Here is a 22,730-nt window from a genome sequence, read left to right on the forward strand (position 1 = left end):
AAAATAGCACAATTCTCCCTCACTGCAGGCCGAAGTTAGCATTATTATTATAGTCTAACATATATCGGAGATGCATACTTCATCAGTTAAATGGTATCAGTTAGCTATTTCTGCTGTAGCCCCTCCCCCAAAACATGTAGGTTCTAGTCTGTATGCCTTCCTTATGACATTAGCATATTTTGGGTAGCATACATGTTTAAATCCACTTTTCTTCTTGTAAACACTATGTACATTGCAATGACAACATCATAATTTATTTTGTGCAAATAAGCATGCTCTGGATTTAGACTATTTGGCAAATTAAATAGGATAATTTTTCATTCCTGGTCATTGTGAGTTTGAGTGGGAGGTAGGGAGGTTTGAGTGGGAGGTAGGCATTTTCCAGGCATTACTGGAGGAACATGCCTTTTTTGTTGGCCTGGCATTCTTGATCACAACTTCATGTCTTTACAACACCCTCCATTTTTAGACTTTTTGTGTATTAGGGGACAGATTGGCACCAAGCCACAAGTACTAGAAGAATGAGAGGAAGAGCTGGATTTTATATGCTGCTTTTCTCTACCAGGAGTCTCAAAGCAGCTTACAACCACCTTCCCTTTCTTATCCCCACAATAGACACGCTGTGAGGTGGGTGAGGCTGAGACAGCCCTGATATTACTGCTCGGTCAGAACAGCTTTATCGGTGCTGTGGTGAGGCCAATGTCACCATGTGGAGGAGCAGGGGATCAAACTTGGCTCGCCAGATTAGGAGCTGCCATTTTTAACCACTACCCCCACTCTGGTCATACCTCAAGCGATCACCATTAGGCAACCTACTTTCACTCCTCATATTACATGTTTTGTAGTCATCTTACAATCTTCCTGCATTCCAGGGAAGTGAGGGTTATACTTTCCCCTAAAGGAGTTGCTGTATGCTACTGTCCATCTGCTGTTTGCCCTAAGGAGAATGTGCTGTTGGACTTTTGAGCTGTATGCTGTGTGTTTGGGTGGTGTATGCTGATGTGTGATTTGATCTGCATTAATGATACTGTTATATTTGGATTTGAACTGCAAGATGTATTTTTTAAATTGGGGATAGCCTTTCATGGTGTAGCATCCATTTTTTATATATTGTAAACTGTTTGACCTGCTTTTTGTAGAAAGGCATCACATATTTTAAAATGAATGGGAGGTAAAATTTCCCTCCCCCTTTTCTTTTTTTGCTAGAATTCTGTGTCCTCAAAGTTTAACCTCTACAAGGTGTTACTGCCAGCATAACTTTGAGTGACAGGCCTCCCTTCCATATTCACATTTGGAGAGCTCTTCCAGGGACTTCACCTGATGGTCTTGGTCTTGATGGAAGTATTGCTGCTGCTTGCACAAAATCAAATATGCAGAGTATTGGTGGACTACATTGCCTTTCCTCTGTCTGCATACCTATAAAATCAATACTCTGCAGTAGTTACAAAAAGGGGAACACAAAAGGATGAAGAAATGCATAAGCATAAAACCCATGATACTATTGCCTTATCTTGCCTTTGTTTCATATATAAAATGCAAAGGAACATAGGCTATATTATTCAGTTAGTTTGAGTTTATGAGATTCATCTTATTTAGTGTCCCTGGATATGCATGAATTCAGACGTTCATTGCATACCTATAAAATCAATAATCTTAACACAGCCCGCAGCGCCGCGGGCACCGCGGACTAAATAAAACGGAAAGGCCTTGGGATGCGGGATGTGTCCGGGATGAGGAAGGGTGCCGATTGGCCCCTTCCTCCTGACAGACTATTGGAGGGACCAATTGGTCCCTCCGATTCCCTGCCAGAGCAACTGCGAGCCGTGCACAGCGTGGCTCGCAGTTGCTCCTTTGCCGGCAGACCAATTGGTCCCTCCGATTCCCTGCTGGAGCAACTGTGAGCCGCGCACAGCGTGGCTCGCAGTTGCTCCTTTGCCGGCGGCCTGACACGTCGGGAGGCGCAAAGTGCCTCCCAACGTGTCAGGTTGCCGGCAAGAGAGCTCCCGCCAGCCGCACATAGTGCGGCTGGCGGGGGGGTCCCTGCCCGCCGGCCTGGCGTGGCAGGAGGAGCGAGGCGCCTCCTGCCGTGTCAGGCTGCCAGCAAGGAGCGTGCTGCTGGCGGGGGCTCCCTGCCCGCCGGCCTGGCGCGCCGAGAGGCGCTTTGCTGCCCTCTGGCGCCGGCGAGAGGCTGGATGCTGGATGCAGGAGCGTCGCAAAGCCGGTGAGTGGGCCTGGGGTTCTGTCTCGGCTTTGGAGGGAGGAGCGCGGGGTCGCATTTGGGGGAGCTCTGGGAGAGTGGGTAGGTGGGAGTGTGGGAGCGTGTCCCTTACTTTTCTCCCTTCTCCCCTTTCAAAGCCCATTTTTATAAATGGGCTTTGAAACTAGTTCCACTATAATGTCTTCCAGAATTATATCCTAAGACTATATTAGTTCATGTGGAACCTTTTCTCTTGCCATCTAATTCCATGTAGTTATTGGTCTAGAAATTCCAACATCTGGGGTGGGAGGTAGAATGTGTGGAACATTTTGTTTTCAGATAATTTTTAATGTACTTCAGTTATCAAGGAAACTACTGATTTGGGCAACTAATTTAGATTTGCTATTCTCAGTATATTCTCTGGTGTTATTTAACAGTTCCAAAGGGGTAGCAATGTTATCTCTGTTGCAACAAACATAAAGGAGTTAGTAAAACTTTATTACTACAGTAAAAGATCCTTGCAAAACATGTTAAAGTTGTTCGTAAAAGTGAAGAATTTCAGGTACAAACAAGTTAATTATGTACAAATGTATGAGTCACATCAGTCAAATTTATCATCACTTTAAAATAAAACTGGTATTTTCCCAAAACTTGACACAAATTTTCTTTGCTGTAAATGTAAATCACTGAGCAGAAAAGTAAACCTGTCCCTTAGGCTTACAATAAAGTAACAATATCAATATTTTACAGAATATGTCTTAGCAATAAATAAAGCTATACAAATTGAAAAACTTGTCTCTTTGTTTTTCTTTTCATTTAATGTGAAGGTTCCAACCAAAGCAGTCTCTAGATGTGTCCCATTTTCAAACTTTTCCTCAGTGGTTGTTTGATACAATATGGAGCTGTTGGCCTGATTATATATTAAGAATTCTTTTGCATAATTAAAGTGTTATACATTCTATTTGAAATCACTTATAGTGATCTAATAGTGAGAGGACAACCACTGAGGAAAAGTTTGAAAACAGGACACAGGAAGAGACCATTTTCAATTTGTATAACTTTATTTATTGCAAAGACATATTCTGTAAAACAGTGGTCCTCAACCCCCGGTCCGGGGACCGGTATCGGTTCGTGGATCAGTTTGTACTGGGCCACGGATCCTCCTTGTCCTCCTCCCCGGCTGCTGCCTTGGGAGCTGCCCTGCCACTCTGCCGCCGGCTCACCTTTGGTGATCTCCGGCAGCCGCCATGGCTGGGGCTCCCCCCTCGGCGTGGCACTGTGCAGCTGCTGCTGGCAGCACCCCCCAGCGGGCGACGGTGAGAAAGCAAGTGGAACAGGGGATCAGGCGGCGGCAACATCCCTTGGCAAGACTCCCCCCCCTCTGGGCCTCAGTTAATTTGTCAAGCATTGACCGGTTCCCGGTGACAAAAAGGTTGGGGACCACTGCTGTAAAATATTAATTGTTACTTTATTGTAAGCCTAAGGGACAGGTTTACTTTTCTGCTCAGTGTAGAACTCCAAACCATCCCATTTTTCTTTGTTGTAAATGTAAGTCATGCACACTTATAAGAAATACTTTTATCTTCATCAGATAATAGATAAACATATCTTGTGATGACCAACCAGTACACTGGGGAAGATGAGAAGGCAAAATTTTCACTGCTGATTTCTCCAAGTCTTCCAGTCTGCCAGTGTTGTCTAGGCCTGGGTTCCAGGACCAGAATTGCAAGGCAACATCACCAAACTAACTGTCAAAATCTCCCAAGATTTCAATTGGCATTATTCTATTGGGGGGGGGGATTTTAACCTCCCCCTTTATCTTTTGTTTAAATTTTTTAGATGTTTCTGCCTGGGTGGGGGTAGAAGCCATCACAGTCTGGGGCCATGTTAAGAATTCAGATTGATAGATACTGTAAGAAATTCATTGGACTTCATACTGTCCAAAACACTTTCCATTTCCCATTTATTTTTATTTGTATTGTTCTGAATTCTTTTTCACAGTTCTATAGATTATTTCCAAATTTTATTCTTCCATTGGAAGCTTTCCCATGTTAGTATCACTAATAGAATGAACAGTCAATCCAAAGGCCTCTTGCATAATTCTGATCTCGCTACCCTGGTCTGTAAATTATCTTCATTCAATGTAGTTCTCAGATCCATGCAGTTAATATCTTGCTGCTTCTATTAGAAGAACTTCATGGCTTCAAAGTATGTTCATATCCCACAGCAGGGCTTTTATAACAGGAAAGGAAAATGCATGGTAAGTAAACTGTCTTGAAGGAAAGGACAATTAAAGTACAGAGGCTAAGGGGGGCATGTGGCACTCCTGTAGTCAATTAAAGCTGCTTATATCTTTTGGAAAGCATGATAAAGTGGCAGATTCTTCCTATCATATAAAACAAGTGGGATCCCTCTCCTCACATTATTTCCTCTCCCATTTCTTGACAGCCCTCACATCTCCTCCCCTGCTCGTTCGTTCGTTATGTTTATTCGTTCAATTGAACCATATAAATGATACATCTACAGAAAACTGTAATTAATAATAGAAGCTAATAATCATGACATAAAATACAATAATATTTCTACATGAAAGATTAAAACAGTAAAACAATGTTAAAACAATTGTTGGAAACAAAAATAATGCTATTGTGAGTAGGGGAAAAAAGAGTTATAACATGTAAAGAAAAAGGGAGAAGAAAACTCACGAAGTTAACTACAGGGACAAGGGCCTTGTCCCTGAGCCTTCGGGGAGGGAGGTATATAAATCTAAATAAATAAATAAATGGACTCAATGAGTCTTCTTGAACAGTCCATTAACCCAAGTGATAAGATGGCATTCCCTGCTTTCTTCTCTCCTTCTTACCCACCAACTGATCTACTTTATCTCTCCCATCTTCAGTCATATTTATTATTTACTTCATTTATACCCTATATACTCTATAGTTCTCCATAATGGGAACATAAAGTAACTTATTCTTTCCTCCATTTTATCTTCACAGGAACCCTGTGAGGTAGATTAGACAATAGTGTATGACTGGCCCAAGGTCATTAAGTGCACCTCCACAGCAGAGTGGGGAGTGGGCATCTGTTGTTGAACTGTAGCAAGCAACTTGTCCTGAATCTGGTGTCAGCAAGTCATACAGTGGCCTTTGAGTCCTTCCTCAAAGGCCAACATAGTCCTGGAAAAAACCTTGCCCCTCCCCCTGCCTTTTACTGACAGAAATCAAGGCTTGAAGGCTGGTGATATTGTTATGATTGCATAGTAGTGATGGCTGAGGGTGTCCCTCCCCCCTTTCCTTAGATTTCAGATTTTTTTTTTAACATGAGGCTTTTTTCTCATTTGCGGAAAGATCTGTTTTGCCCATGCATCTCTCCCAATTTCTGGATTGATGTTTCCACAGATATAGGGATGATGTAAACTACTCTTCAAACTGCCAGAAAGGAAATGAGTCTATCCTCATGTTGCTAATAGAATATGATTTCTTTCTTTAACTTTCTCAACCTGGTTTCATTAGGAAATGAAGACAAAGGAGGGTGGCAAGAGAAACAACTATAGCTCTTAATGCAGAGATTTTAAAGCCAGGCCTTCTTTTCTAATTGACTGATCAATAGTGGATACTCAGGACCAAACTGCACCATACTTGTAGGATCTCATGGTATTTTCTTTAATGGTAGAAAATAATTGAATAAAGGAAGCATTTAAACTGGAGCTTCAGAGTAGGCATAAGCTGAGGGGCTCATCTTCGTTCCCCTGATAGAAATCCCTCTGTGTATGTGTATTTACCACAAATATGTGTATTTACCACAAATATACTACCAGTCAGTAGCTCAAAAGGCAGCAATTTCTATTGCAAAAACAGCATGGGAGGAAGGGGTTAAACCCCTCTCCTCTTCCCCACACATACATTGCTATACAATTCCAAATATCCCCTTGCCCTGTAAATTTTTGACTTTTCAACATTAATGATAAATGTGAGAGCCAACTTGAGTGTCAGGGCCAGGCACTAGGTTGGAGCAGCCATACGCAAGTCTAGAAGTTGTGGGTGCAGTGAAATCAGTGGTTTGAGCTGCAGTCCTGAAGGGCCACTATTAGAAGGTACTGCTATGTTGATCAGGCAAAAGCCAAGTTCCTGATCTTTATACCAATCCACTGGGGATGATGTTGTCTATCCAAGATGATTTGAGGCATACTTGGGGAAGATAGTGTTTCATTCATACATTTGAATGTAGTTTAAAGAGTCCACTAAAGCATTTCCTATGACCGAACTCTTGATATAAGTTTTGCAGAATAGAGCACTTAAAGCTAGTGTGTGAAGAGACCCAGACAGAGGCTCGGAAAGGTCTCTTAGCTATTATTGCAAAGTGCATCTTCATTTTAATTTTGGCAGAAATTCAAATCTGTATGGCTGTGATAATCTTCCATTAGTGCTATTCAAAAATATTTATCATAGATAACTTGAAAGGTGCTTAGATGAAGTATTTACTACCACTGTTCTGATGAAACTCTATAGGACAGCTCTGTATTGATCCACATGATTGGAGGGGGAGAAACTCTCATTGATTTAATAGTCACAAATTCAACCATTATGAATTCAACCTTTTGTACTTTGGTCCAAGTTAATTATTCCTACAAAGAGGGTGGTATACAGTCTTAAGAGCTATGCTTTTTATGAACTTTGAAATGTAGTACAGTTTTGTTTAAAGTGTTGTGGGATGTTTTTGTCAACCCAAATGATCTTTGTCTACTAGAATGAGCTGCTTCCAGGGTACTGCTTGCCCATTAAGGCCACTGGGCAAAGTTTCAGTAGACCGATTGCTTTGGGGGCTGGCCACCCCAACTGTGAAATGGACAAAAGCCCTTGAGTTGATGGCTACTGTAAGGGAGCAAGAGCTCCCACCACTGCAAACCAGCACCTACATGCCCTGCCTAGGCCATGTGGAAGCTGTGGCAAGCCTGCTCCTCTCCCCTCTTCATCAGGGGGTAGGGCTGGAGCCATTTCCAGGACCTTTTTTTGCCTCTCAGTCTACCCCTGACCACTACATAAGCTGCAAATTGACTTCCCTAAGTCACATAAGACTTTAATATTATTTATGCACAAAGTGGGGGGAAACAACTTATACATGTCCGTTACCATACTGGGGGCCGTTCCGCATTCATCCAAAATAGCACAATGGTTACTAATTGAAATCGCTACAGTTTTGCCGTTATGCACAACGTCGTTGACAATCTGCAACACTCCTGAAACCGATCCGCAAAAAGCACTTCGTTGTAGCGCTTTCAGGGAAATCCCAAAAAGTGGAGTCACCCTCCGGAAAGCACTACACTCTTGCAACCAATCTGCAACACTAGCGGGAAAGTTCTGTGCGTTACCATTGTTGCAGTTTCTGCAAAGTCCCGCCCCCTGGCTCTCTCCTCTGATCTTCCGGCGAAGCGATTGCCATTTTTTTTTCTCCGAGCGAGCGGAGATCAACGCACCGGCAAGCCTTCGTTTACCCAGTGAGGCTTCCCCGGCTGCAGTCCCTCTGTTTAAAGTCACCAAGCACAAGCAACACAGAGGCCCATTTGCTGGTTTATTTTCCCTTTATTTTTCACACTGTTTTCGGCCGAAAATCGTGCCCGTGAGGCGGGGGGGATTTTTTTTTCACTCGGGGGGAGCGTGGCAATGATGAAACGGCAGCTCAAACACCACCTGCTAGCTGGATGGGTCTCTCCGTTGCAACGAATCAATGCATATTCGTTGCAATGGGTGTTTTTTTTTAAACCTTCCTTAAAGGGAAAGGGGCTGTTTGGGAGCATGATAACGGCCGCCCATTGGCTGCTTGATGGCCAGGGGCGGGACACAGCTCAGTAATAGCACTTCCTGGCTAGCGATTTTTGCAGAGACCGGAACCCTGTGGGAAACGATAGAAATGCAACTGGATTCCACTACAAAGGCAGGTATGCATAACGACGAATTCCACTATTTAAAATGGCAATTTTTCGTTCCGCAAACAATTTGCAACATTGATCCCGGTGCGGAATGGCCCTGGTATTCCCATAGTAAAATAGGAAAGCAGATCTGTTTTGCTTTTCAGAAAACCACCACAGTAAATGATTCAAGCTGAATGTGTTTTCTCCCCATCATGAATATGTAGCTATATTAAAACAGTATTATATCTAAATGTATCTCCCCCCCCCCAAAGCATTGAATCACTCAGGTACCTTTCCTCTTCCTTCCTTTGGGGGGTGATTTTCTAGTAAAATACAATCCTCTGCCATTGATGAAAAGCAGTTTGCAAAGGAAAGAAGAAGAGCAGTGGATAAAGGGTAAAACTATTTGTCTCAGATTTCCATTTTCCAGTCCTTCTGTGGAAGCAAAAAGCAATTTTAGTAGTCAGTTCTGTTGTAAATCCCCTAAACGTCCACTAGCACCTTCCTGGGTACATCTAAAAATCATTATCATTATCACAACATAGTAGTGTTTCGATATACCAGTGTTAAGCTGATAGGCTATTCTTGTGCCTATATATAGTTTAGTGAAAATCTGTTTAACCTGTTCTAAGGATTCAGAATGGACAAATGCTGAAAATATAAAGTCCATTTTGACATGGGTTCCTTTTAGTTCTGTTGTCTTGGGAAAGTATTTGTACTTATTGGTTTATTTGAACTGTATGCCACACAGTTGATTCTTGGAGCACTTTTGCTATGCAAGCCACATATTTTTTAGGATTGTAAGTGAGATCATATCTGTTACCCGGCTTCTTCTGCTCTTGTTTTCCCCATTTTATATACCCTCCTTTGTTAGGCAATGTTTTGTTTCTTACCCATCCCATTCCACACACCACTGCTACCATTTAATCTTTACTGCAAGCCTTTTATCTCCATTGACTCTTAAAATCTTGGGTTATGGTGGTGGTGGGGTCAACATTGTGCTTCAAATTAAAAACAGGTTTTCCTTGGCACACAATCACAAAGTGCAGTCCTAAAACCGGAATGATGCCAGTGGATGGGAGAGAAAGAATCTATTGGCCTTGGTCTGATATTTCTGTTATACTTGTGGTTCAATTCTACTTTCACCTTGTTTCTTTTGACTCCTCCTACTAGCATTTACTAAGAGCCAAGGGGACATTGCAACTCAGGGTTGGTTTATTGGACTGATGTGTGCCATCGCTCTTCTGGTCCTGATTTTGCTGATAGTTTGCTTCATTAAGAGAAGCAGAGGAGGGAAATATCCAGGTAAGAGAAAAAGCAGTCTCTTTGGATGTGTGTGTGTTTTAAGTATTTAATTCTGCATCTAATTAGACTTTAAAATCTTAGCAATAGACTTCCCACTAGAAGGATTTTTATCTCTCTATTTTGAACATCTGTCACACTAAAAAGAATTAATCTCATTAAGGGCAAGACAAGTAGGATTTCTTGCTAGATAGGAGGTAATGCTACAGATCCCATTACCATTGTTCAGACTTGACCTCACATTAGCTCAATGTGTTGGCTCCTTCAATGCAAGCAATAGAACTTTTTCATGAAAGAAACTCATTAAAATGTTCAAAAGATGGGGAGCAGTAACACACTGTGCCTGTCCTCACATCCTTTTGGGTTGTATACTGCGGTTGTGTAATGGCCACCATGATGTCTTCCAAGATCTGAAAACTTCTAAGTACACGACAGCTTGGAACCAGATCCTGAAAGACGCATTAAAGACTGAGGCGAGAAACCTGCAGTATTAAGCTACACACAATCGCCTTACTGCATGAGAATTACAAACAATTACAAGGGCTCAAATGTAACAATGTTTCTGCAGTAAGAGACTTGTTCACTGAGCGCATCTGAGTACATTTTCTGCCTCTTGAGAGAAAGTGCTTTGCAATACACTAATTATGGTTATGTTTGGAGGTCCTTTATGTAACACCTCCCCCCTCTAAAGAAAATGTAAAGAGCAATGTGATGGATGTGAGGCAAAGGCATGACTTCTCTCAGTCTTTCATCTTATTATAATATCAGTAGAAAGAACTAAAAATCAAGGATGGACACACCAGGGTACATATGAGAGTTTCTGCCTGCATGTACAAGCAGAATATGCATAATGCAAGAGTAGGTAACTGGCAATCAAATGGTATGGAATGAAATAACAAGACCCCCTTTTCGCTGTAAAAAGTATTTGAAATTTACCTCTTTTATGGTTTTGTCCAGCTGCTAGATGTATGGTTTTCTCTGAGCCATTTGCCAAATCTGCAGCCTTATTTATGTATCGATTCAGAACGATATGTATCAATTCAGGACAAAGGGGCAATATGAAAAGGAATACATACAACAATAGAAAGATGCTACATGGTTTCAGGATGAATCTATGAGGTACCCTGTCTGGCCATCATGTTTAGATAGGAATACTTGATTTTCTCAGTTATCTCTTACAGGGAAAGGTAAGTGTGTACTTTTGTATGACCGATTTACACACTTTTTGCTACAAAATGGTATAGATGGCTATGACTGTGGAACTGTAATAAAGAAATGCTTAAATACCTTTATAGAGGTAAGGAATTTGCACATCGTCTTAAACAGGTTATTAGGAAGTTCCATTAATAATCCCAAGGTTACTCTTTATAAAAGCCATTCTTTAATTATGATTCCATGTCATATCCTCTGGTACTTTTATTACTACCAAATCTCTTTCTCCCTCCTCCCCAACTTGGTAATCGGTAGGTGCATAGGCTTTTTAAGGATTTCAAGTGTAACAATACTGGAATTCAAGATGGACCTCCTACATTTTTGAGCTTATGGAACAGTTTTCCAGTAATGCCAGTACACGTGCCAACTGTATTTCTCAGTGAGCCATTTGCTTATTCCAGTTTCTCATGTTCAACAAACATAACAATTTAGAGTCTGACAGCAGACAAGACTTTAAATGGATTTGAGCTAGAATTCTGCTTGACCTGGGATTTATATGCATCGAATTTATGCACTGGCCCGTAATTAATTGTTCTTCTTGTCTCTTTAATAAAATCATGCCATGTTATGCAGCAGTATTTAAAAGCATGAACCGATCAGTAGCTTTTCTGAGTATATTTGCCAGAGTATATTTTTCCCAAGACATGCTCAGACTTCCAGAGCAGTTACTGTTCTGACTTCAAATCCTTCTCAGATGGGTTCCGCCGCTTTGAGCCTCCTTCGGGTAGGGAAAAGCGGCATATAAGAACCAACACTTCTTCTTCTTCTAAATGCAAAATAAATTCAATACGCTTGGAAAGCATGAAAATAAGGCCTATAAAATCACTTCCAATGTTTAATTCTTGCCTGTCTCTTCACAGTGCGAGAAAATAAAGATGTGCCCTTGGACCCTGATGACCAGAAGGTAGATAATGGATCGTTCGATTACAGGTATGTTTCCTGCTTGGCATGTTTAATAAACATATAAGTCCTACCTCTCACATGCTCCTTTGTTGATTACAAAATCATCATAAATCTACATAGGTCATAAATCTACAGCTTCAACTGCCTTCTTTCCCCCACTGCTTCAGGAATTCTGAAAAGGAAAGGAAAGGGATGTGTTCCCTAGACCTATTTGGTTTCAGACTGTAGGTGCAGGATTTCAAATTTAGAATTTTTCCTCACTTTATAATCTCCCTGTCCATAGGGAAATTAGCCTATTAACAGAAAGGTTTCTAACCTTGTCTGAGCAGGTGGGAGGAGAGCATGGGAATTCCTACCTCAGCCTGCAAGTACCACCAACAGGGACTGCATCACATGATTTACCTAGATGTGTAGAGCAACCAGGTTTTCTTGGATATTTGAAAGGAGAATGACATATTCTTACTGAAGATTATATTCTTTCTGAAAGTGGATTTTGCTTCAGTGGAAACCACCATAACAGATAAGAAAGCACAATACAGATGCCATGAAACCGACACTTGGTGGGTCTATCACGTGCACCCAAGTTAGGGTGTTGAGTAGCATCTTAAAGGTAGATATATTTGTCTCCTTCATGTTCAAAAAAGGGGCAACCCAACATTTCTCAGATTAGACCTAAAAAACAAAAATGTAAAAATCCTGCACTTTCAAAAAGCATCTCGATAAATTCCAGACTTCCCCCAATTCTGGGTAGAGTTATTTCTATGTGGTGTTACTCCACTCCATTAAATTCAATGAATGAATTCTGGAGTAACTCTGCATAGGGTTGCACTGTAAGCAACACAACTGATTTTATCAAACTAGCAAACCCACTTTATAGATATTTAAAATGGTTGACCTTGTTCCATTGCTACTACCACCCCCAAACCTAATGATATCCTTTTAAGGACAGCAGCCATTTTTCTCTTAGATTCCCAAAGCAAGCTGTTTTCTTTGGCTGTTCACAGATGGGTCCTGCGTTCATGGTTTACATTTGTTTCCCCATTGCTTCCAAGGAATGGAAACAGGTAACACTGTTAGCATTTGCTAAATTGATTATGCTTTGTTAATATAATGACTTAGAGCAATCCTGCTCTTTGATACATCAGGACCTTGCTCTGTGATGCTAAACAAAAAGCCAAGGTATTCAAAACCACAGGAGTATTTGCTCAGCTATGCTGGATTTGGGCATTGTGTTCCCAAAATTATTGGTAACCCAACCGAAGTATAGTTAAAAGAGTTACTGAAAAATGCCTTACAAGATCCAGTCTCGTGAATAACAAGTTGCTGAAATAGTTCCCTACACAGCATTTTGAAAGAAGCACAGCATTTAAATCTTGCAGCATAAGATCATATGATCAAAGGTTAGATGACTGGATTATTTGAGGACTGATCTTGTTTAGCGTTTCCATGATCACTGTATTTCAATAGTGACTGTTTCCCTCAAAAGGATATATTAGCCATATGGGGCGCTTCTTAACACACTGATTTGTTACCTTATAAAGTGTAACATTTCTCTTATTTGCACACATACTAGGAATTGCAGGTGGTTTCTCATGTTTTAAAGCAGTGATCTTTGATTCATGGCTTATGACCCTAAGGAGGGATGCAGAGCCTCAGGGCTGCTTCACATGATACTAAATCCTCGTGGCATAGTAGCACATGTGTGCTGGGAGTTCTGTGCTTCCTAAGTGCATACAGGTCCAGGTTGCCTGGGGACCATGGCATGCATGGAGAAGGAGCTTAAGCCTCCTTCACAGGCACACTACTGTTTTTCCAACTTGAAAATGGTAGGGATGAGAGGCTGAAGCCTCTTCACCAAATATGCCATGGCCCTACCCTAAAATGGGCCTGTGCATATCGGAAGATCTCATTTGCTTGTTCACAAGCCCCTATTAGAGCTGCAATTTCCAGGCTCTTTGGAAGGACCTATTGCTAATGGGCATGCATAGAGAGCAAAGGTGTACCCAAGCTTCTGCATTTCTCTGCACACATGCTGGCTAGGAAAAATTAAGTCAGCATTGAAGGGCACTCCATCTTTAGATGGGCAAATTCTGAGACACTTCTCCCTGAAAGAGCTTTCTCCTGCCTCTCTTCCCTCCCCTCGTCATCCCATGCACTCTGACAGTCAGTCCTCCATACGCAAAAAGGCTCCCTTGCCTTTCCTCTCTTCCTCCATCTCAGTCACCCATCATCACCATCAGATGGTCTTGTAGTGGACCACATGCACTTGTGGCATGGAGCCTCTTTTCCCCACTGCTGATGCCATGTCAAGTTGCTTCCTGCCACATACTTGCAGCTCAATCCTATCCTGTTGCCTGGGGATTAGCACAGATTTTAAAAGCATAGCATGCTCTTGTCAGGCTTTTATTCCTTGATGCCCTTGTGTAGTAAATGTAAGTGTGAAGGATCAGTTCTAATCTATGCAAATGCTGGGAAGAAAAGAAGTATAATCTATAAACAATGAGTTAAATATACTAATTTAAATTTGAACTCCAAACACTATTGCATCAGAGAAAGAAAACTCAATATGTTTCTTGTGTGGACTACTGCACAAGTTTAGACAGGGAGTTAGAGAAATGACAGATCCCTCAGGTGTCCAGAAATGATGGTGAACTTGAAAACGCAGAAATAGGGCTGCTTGATTAAGAAACGCACACACCATTGATAGCATTTATTTCCAGTCTCCATGCCTTGTTCTCCCAACTGACTGGGAGGTAAGCTGACTGGTAAAACAGAACTTGGATGTTAGACCAGAGAAAGCTACAGCTGGAATCTGAAAGGTGAACAGGATCTGAGCTGACATGCTTTCTTTATTGGTTTGCTTTCTTCCTTCACAGAAGCATGCCTGATATGCTCTCTTCATACCTCTCACATCTTTGGTGCCCTGTGCATGCAGAATTCCAAACTCTGTAGTTATAATTAAGAGTAACTGTCACTTATTTCTGCTCTGCTGACAGAATAATGGTCTCCTTGTGGAAAGGCTAAACTAAGTCAGGTTGAAACCATTATCCTTAGGTAGCATTCTTTACCCAGGGCTATGCCTTCCTATACCAACTGATTTGTTTACAGTGAAAGAGGAGGGTAAGGCACCTAACAGGATAAAATAGAACTAGTATACTAAAACTCTAAGATCATTATTCTGCTCCAAGTTGCAACATCCTGCTTTTTCCTGTAGCATTAAAGGTAAACGTAAAGGTATTCCCTGTGCAAGCACTGGGTCATGTCTGACCCTTGGGGTGACACCCTCCAGCGTTTTCATGGCAGACTCAATACGGGGTGGTTTGCCAGTGCCTTCCCCAGTCATTACCGTTTAACACCCAGCAAGCTGGGTACTCATTTTACCGACCTCGGAAGGATGGAAGGCTGAGTCAACCTTGAGCCGGCTGCTGGGATCGAACTCCCAGCCTCAAGGGGAGAGTTTCAGACTGCATGTCTGCTGCCTTAACACTCTGCACCACAAGAGGCTCTCCTGTAGCATTATTGGGCTCCAAATCAGCCTAACACAGGAGGCAAGAGGGCCAAATTTCCAAAATATGAATCAGTGGTGCTTCTATAGAACATGAGTTTGGGTAGATGGCAATTGATAACTAAAAATCAGAAGCACTTCCTCGTTTCTAAACACTGTTCCCCGATGACTTTCCCATGAACGCAGGTGACTTTGCTGTATGGGGCCATTTGTGCTACTATTTCATGATGCCAGAAAATGCCCTGAATAGAATTACTCTCAGCCATTTTTCTGATATCTATTGTTCTTCCTAGTTGATAATATCCTATCCATGGTGGTGACTTCAGCAACCTTACATTTCTTCTGTGCCTGCCCAGTGCCCATTACAGACACTACTGAAGGAGTAAAAGGATGTTTCACATATTTTTATTATGTGGAGACAATTTTCTGTGTCAGAAAATATGCTCACTATAACCTGTGAGTCATGGTACTAATGTATCTTTGTATCACTGCAGAGTGAAAGTGTGTGCCAAAGACTCCCAAATGAGTCTTAGTAAGAAAGGTGAGCTATACATGAAGGGAATTAAAAATTGTAGCTCACTCATGTCCATTCACAGCCCATTCTTAGTGGGAGCTAAACTCCTCCCTTCCCTGAAGGCAGTTTTTCAAATCAGTGCTTGATTTGCTTCACATCACCAGAATAGTGTGACAGACCTGCAGGCATTCAGACCCCCCATGGCTGTTCAGCTGCCTTTCACTAGTACAAAGAACAAGGCAATACAGGTTGGCAGCTCTGCTTAACAGCTACTACTATCCTTTGAGCCCTTTGCTGTTGAGCTCAGAAGGTATCTCCTCTGCTCTCCCTTTCAATGGTTCATCCACAAATCATTTACTCATAATATATATATTGATGTATGAGGGCTTTTTTAAAATGTGTACACAATAATATGGGAGTATTCTTTAGGTGCTGACTTCATTTGGTAGGATAAGGTGGTAGCCCTGTCAGTAAAGAGTGTTTGTGAACACTACCCCCTGAAATGCATACCTCACCATTTTGCTCTCTGATCAGGCTCTTTCTGCTTCTCTCTGTTTTATTCCCATTCTTCCTTCTCCTTTTCACCTTGTCTTTCTACATGGACCATGAAGGTCTCTTGAAAGGTAGGACTATGGACTGCCCCAAAATCTGGCGCGCACTGCTTTTTTCGTTCAGCAGTTCCATCACTAAAACACACCTTACTTTCTACCCTTCCCTGCTTCATCACCACCAGCCTTCATCTAACACCATTAAATAATCATTTTACCTTGAGATTTGGGGCACCCTTTGTCCAATGAGTTGCATTCTGCCTGCAGACTGGGAACCATTGCCACAGGCAACTGAATGATCATGGCCCTCAACTTTATCCTTTTTTCTGTGACTAATCCTTATATCATGCAATGACTGCCATAAGCTAGCTGCACAACTGAGGGTGGATTACTCACATGAAAAATGGACTTCTGGATTGAGATTTTGATCCATTCCAGTTTCTCAGGTAAGTTACTTATATGCGATGCTCCTGAAAAGCTCAATTCACCTGATTTTAGATGCTGTGCTGCAAAAGGGTGGGGAAGAGGGGAGAAAAATCTGGCAGCTGTGGGAGGCTTTATATGAAGGTTCTCTGCAAATCTTTCACTGGCAAGATATCCACTCTGACATATGCAACTCTTGAACATGATGCCTCTAAACCAGTTTGAACATGGACTTCCTGTATTTAATACTTTCAGTAAAGGAGCAAATACTGGATTTTAACAATGTTTACGTGTGAAAGACTGTACGTACTGACCTAATAGACTAACGGCAACTAAATCCCAGGTGTTGGCCTGCAATCCAGAGAGCAACATGAGGTGTGACCCAAGGGCTTACACATGGCCAGAAGAACTTCTGACCATTTTAACAGCAGGTCTCTGTGAAAAGCAGTATGAAGGGCTGCTGCTTGGGGAGGTGAGATGGAAGAAAGAATTCTAAAGCCTCATGGTTATGTGGTTCTCTGGACTGTAGCCTGTGGAAGGCCAACACCAATAACAGTATTTGCTAGTTTTATTTGGGGTGATGGGGGGCACGTTCTGGTGCAAACAATATTTTAGCACGACCTAAATATTGAAAAAACTGATTTCAGACAAAATTCATTGGTTTTTGTCACACTTCTGCCTCTTTGCACTAATAAATAATGCAACTATTTATTTTATTCTAATAGTTCCTCCTAGTTTTGACAGAATCCGTTACAAAAACTGCTGGTTATTAAATTAGCTGGTTATTAAATTATTGGGAACCCAGGCTGAACCATGATTGCTAAACATATGTTTTATGTTTTTGTTAGACAGACTTAACTAAAATGCAAGCACTGTTGTTCAACACATGTCAGGAAGCCCAAGCCTGGGTCTCTCTGGGCCACCGCTTGCCAGACTAGCAAGAGGTGCTCAAATTCATGAGTCCCTGAGGTTAAATGCACGCAAAACGATCAAAACCTTTAGAAAAAACACACAAGTTTATTACGCAAACAAAATTTAAAATATGACTAGGCAACATAGTCTCTAGAGTTAATTAGCAAAGAATACAACAAAGGCTAACTTTTTCTTTCTGACACTTTAGTACCTGGCATTAATTGATGCACCATTCAAAATTGTAGTGTCCAGGCCAGAAGTTTATGTGTCTATCCCATGGAATCCAAAGTCAGTATAATATCACCCTTATTTAAGGACCAGGTATAGTTTCTTGCTCTCTGGCTACAGGATTGTTAACGTAGCCTCTTAAATTCAGCAATTCTTGCTCAATATGGCCAACTATCTTGAGGGCTGATAATAAGCAGAGATCACTTAGTATGTATGGAATTATTGGTGCAATACAATATGTGTACTTGAATGTGTTTTTATTTTAAAAATCCTGGTTTCAGAAAGAGTAAACCTGTCAATTTACAAATACAGACATCATTTTTAATAGCTGCATCAGTTAAATAGTAAATTTAAAACAGTCAAAATAGCATTCAGACATCCATGTCCCATTTGAATCTAATTCAGCTGTGACTACTATCCAGCCTCCTGCCAAAAGAGCACTTGGTGCCGGAAAAGGTATCTTTGATGTGACTGGGGCCCTTCAAAACATTTTACAATTTTACAATCACAGCACTTCAATAGGGCTTCCACAATAACAGTGCTTTGAAGGAGGAATTTGATCCTTCCTAATTTATTTAGATATACTTTGGAACTAGTCAAGTTTCACACCTAAATACATTAAAGCAGTTATTGTATCTGCAAAGGCCATAACAAATGATTTGCAGGAAGCCACCTGGGATCCTATTTCCCCAGATTCTCCAGCACTGTTTTAACTACTTTTGAATAACATTGCAGGTGGATGACCCCTTTTACTAGTTTAAGTTTTTATACTGCTCCTTTGAAATTATCTATGTCCTTCCACTTCTGATGGCCTTTATTTTCCTTTTGGTGCTAGTGATGAAGACAACAAGCCATTACAGGGCAGTCAGACCTCATTAGACGGCACGATAAAACAGCAAGAAAGTGACGACAGCTTGGTGGACTATGGTGAAGGCGGTGAAGGGCAATTCAATGAGGACGGCTCCTTTATTGGCCAGTACACAGTCAAGAAGGACAAAGAGGAGACAGAAGGCAATGAAAGCTCAGAAGCCACATCACCGGTTAATGCTATCTACTCCCTGGCATAATGCAACACCGCTGAAACAGGAACAACATAAAGATATGTCGTTGATGTGGGTTGGCAAAGTCACCAATGGTAACAGAAAGTAAGCAGAGGACAACAAAGATCAAACACAAAACCAGGCCCAGGTGGTCACCAGCGCCTTCATCTCTTTAGGAAAACAAAGCAAATGGCATCAATAGACCAGCGGCTGAAGTGATCATACTGCAGCTGAAATCTGAGCTGACCCACAGGAGATCTGCAGGAGAGCAGGATGCACAGATTCTATGCCCCCAGGCTTCAGAACTTGGACTGGAATAAACACCCCCTCTATACCCCAATGTTTACTTTGTGAGATAATGCAACTCTTTTCATAAATAATGTATGCGGCTGAGATATTTTTAAAGGATCCAGAGTTGCTGTCAAAAGGGGGAGGATGCCCAAACATGGGGAAAATCTGAAGTGATGATGGGGGAGATGATAGCAGGGCCTCATAGGTTAACAATAGCATGAAACCACATTGATGAAGCAGTTACCTATTGGTAAAAATGACCAGCTGTTTTAAAAACAGGAAACCGTCTGGTGATTCATTCCTATTGGTTGTCATTTCAGCCAAGCCTTAGCTTATAAACCTCACTAGGCAAGTTGTATGACACTCGTTCCTATAGGATGAAACAGTATTGCTTTTGGCTCCAGTATGAAAGCCATGCACAGGGGGATGAGGTGACAGGGTGGATGTTGCATTGACCAAACTTGTCTTGGATCTCAGCACTATAATTCAAATATGGGTTCTGATGTAAGTGCCAATGCGAAGTTTCAATTTTTCCATGCTACTTGTCATATTTTTTCCCAAAGAAAGAGTTTAATAGAAACAGTTGCATTTTTCTGCTAATCAAGTACACAATTGGGGTTGGGGGGGGGGTAACTACTGGGGGAAGGGAAGCTGATCTCTTTCTTTTTTCTAAAAGCAGTCAGTGCTCCTTGCACAGGCACATGGTGTTAACACCATTCCTTAAACCTATAGGTAGCAGGAAAGGGAGGATGGCTGACTAGAGAAAGAGCAACCCCCATAGATGCTTTCCTACTGTTAATTTTTAAAAGATGATACCCACTAAGAATTCACAAACCTGACACTGACCCTGCCAGTTGTTTCTGTGAAAAGAGCTGGGATTCCCTGTCCTGAGTCACATTTGATGCAAAAGTACACATGCCCTCAGAACCAAACTGAACTAGTCCATCTTTCTATCATTTTAAGGTAAAAGCTACATTTCACCACTTGCAGGAGCCTCTTATTCTCCTGCACTCATGCACACCCTTTCACTTCAGTCAATTAGCCTAAAGAAGGCCTTTGCAGTACTAAATAAGCATCAGCATGGAGCTCACACTACCTTGCTAGCTACACACGGAAGGTACTCAAGTCAAGCTAACATGTTAACGCCCAATCAACCTCATTTCCTCAGATAAAGATTCTGTTGTTACACTGTTCTTCCATATATGCCTTAAACAGCTTCATGCTTTCCCTGAAGCTTAATAAACTGAATATTTACCCATAGATTTAAGCCCCTGGTGTGATGGTCTGTAATCTGCCCATGCAGTACACATAAGGAGACTTCTGCAGCTTGCCAAGCAGACAGAGCATGGATCCTTGTAGAAGATAGAGTTTTATAGACTATACAGTGTTCAGTGCAATACAATACATGTTCTCTTCACTCCCTACACTGAAGTGAGCTAAACAGAGTTTAGAAGCCTACAGCCAGTTTCTCAGCTGTAAACTGATGGCCTTTCTCAAGAAACTTCAAAAGAGCTGTTTTAGTATGATTCTAGGAGTGATATGGCTAAATCTGCAAACTGGTTTGCTTTCCAGGAAGCTTTGCTAACTAGAATGTTTCTGGTAGTAGAGGCTAGTTCTGTTCAAGAGTTCAATACTACAAGTAAGAGGTCTGGATACTAATTAGCCACCATCTCGTGTTAACAGAAAACACATGTGCACCCTGCATGTACATGTACGCATCTGTTTAAAAAAGAACCAGTGTGCATTCACTGTACAAAAGAAACTGGAGACTGGTATGTGGATAAATCACATACTCATGGTTGGATTACATGAGAATTAATGCATCTATTTAATACGTGTACACTATACATGGACTATACGTGCATTCATTGTCACGTGAGAACAGGGCTACTCTAAGGCTTAATAAATTCCACTAAAGCCTTAACGCGGCCCTGTTGTACTGCAAAAGTATTTAAGTGGAACCTCTGCAGAAACCATGCAGGGGAATGTGGAGACGGTATGGTTGCATTGATTGGTCAGACTGGGTTTCTCCCCTCCTTCCCGAGTCGGACTACTGTCTGTTAATAGTATGGTCAAGACATCTCATAACCCCAGCATTTTTACATACTTAATTGCTTCAAGCTGGAATACGTCACTCTTTATAGTGGATTTGTTAATGTTTTCCCCTCCCCTTTATGGATTAAACCTAGTCCATAATTGGCTAATGTGGAACCGTTCAAGGGTGATAACTAAAATGAGGTTGAGCAGAGAATGATCCCATATTCTAGAGAGAGGCTGCTGTCACAAAATGTAAAGGAATTATCTCACTGATAGAATAAGGTAACTTTGATTTTTTGGCAATTAATTAGAAAAAAAACAGATGCCCTAAATTTGCATTTCTATGCACAGTTATTTGGAAGTAAGTCGCACTGTATGAAGTGAACCTTCTAAGTAAAAATGTGTAGGATTGAGCAGTTGGCTACTTTTATGTGGGATGTTACTGAGAGCCCAATTTAGGCTTTCAGCTGTACCTAGCCTAATCATGTGCTCGAGCTATGCATTATTTTCTTCTCTCTCAAGCTGTTGACCTACCATCTGTCTGAAGAAGATTGGCAATAAGAGGTTTGTGTCTTACTTTTAAGTGATGACTTAAGAGAATGTAGGGGTGCATTTCAGGAGCTTAATAAAGATTAGAAAAATTCCTCTTTTTAAAGGACTAGATGATGCTGTGTTCTTTGGTTCTCAGACTACAGCAGGCAGTAGGGATCAGTAACACAATTAGTAAAGCTCACCCTGTTACCAGGTTTCTGTTGTGATTTCAAATGAAAGTGAAGTCTCATAAAACAATGCTAACATCTATCAGTCAATGATGTTGTTATCGGGTTTATGTTTAATAAGTGAGATCTTAATTCAAGAGTTAACATGTCTTACAGTAAAGGATACAAGAGCATCTCTGCTGGGTCAGGCAAAGGGTCCATCTAACCCACCATCATGTTTCGCACAGCAGCCAACCAGATACCCTCAGAAGGATTTCAAATGGGGCAGACAAGCCAAAGCTTCCTTGAAGCACCGATGTTTAGAACATTACCATCATTGAAGGTTCAATTTAGTTATTGTAGCTAACAGCAACCAATGAACCTGTCCTCCATGAATCCAGAGGTCCACAGCTTTTTTGAGCCTATGAGTGTCTTTGGGATTCTGATGCAGGGGGGTGAGCAAAATTACTGCCACAGAAGACAGGTTGCATATAACCTTAATAGCATCTCTTCGACATTTCAGGTAGAAGCTCTGTTTAACAGAATGCCTTTTGATCTGCAAAGCCAATCAGAAGCCACGCTTTGCAAAACACTGATCTAGCCCCACCCACTTCCTAAAAGCACTTGGCGGGCACCATGGCAACCTCAGGCACCATGTCAGGGACCCCTGGTCTAATCCCTGTTTAAGACAACTAACCTAACAACTCTCCTTGCAGCCTGTGCCAGTGAAACCCACGGTGATTACTTCTTGATTCAAGAAGTACTTGTTTTGTGTAGCATGAATCTACATCAATCCATATGGCTAAAGCCTTCGAAGTACTGAATAGTTAAACCCGAAATCATGGGTAAGATATTCCTTTAGTAGGCACAAGGTATCTATAGAAGGTTACCCTTGCTACATAACTTTCATGGCCTCTCTGATAAGGATAAACTAAAAAAAAACGTTTGCTTGCCTAAAGAGTCAGTCTTTAGTATCTTATTTTAATATGCATCAAATATTAGTCTTTAC

General features: G+C 41.5%; 1 protein-coding gene across 13 annotated transcripts in view; it reads left to right on the top strand.

The window, feature by feature from the left end:
* Window positions 1-21,678, top strand: part of NFASC (neurofascin) — a 208,626-nt gene extending 186,948 nt beyond the window's left edge. For all 13 annotated transcript variants that reach the window (XM_077334671.1, XM_077334672.1, XM_077334676.1 and 10 more), the window contains 3 exons: window positions 9,282-9,413; window positions 11,483-11,552; window positions 18,491-21,678. In XM_077334671.1, coding sequence (XP_077190786.1) covers window positions 9,282-9,413; window positions 11,483-11,552; window positions 18,491-18,722 — 434 coding nt within the window. In that variant the 3' untranslated portion in view covers window positions 18,723-21,678. The remainder of the gene's footprint in view (window positions 1-9,281; window positions 9,414-11,482; window positions 11,553-18,490) is intronic.
* Window positions 21,679-22,730: the final 1,052 nt, after the last annotated feature.

The sequence above is a fragment of the Paroedura picta genome, chromosome 4 (genome assembly GCF_049243985.1).
Source record: "Paroedura picta isolate Pp20150507F chromosome 4, Ppicta_v3.0, whole genome shotgun sequence".
Lineage (NCBI taxonomy): Eukaryota > Metazoa > Chordata > Lepidosauria > Squamata > Gekkonidae > Paroedura > Paroedura picta.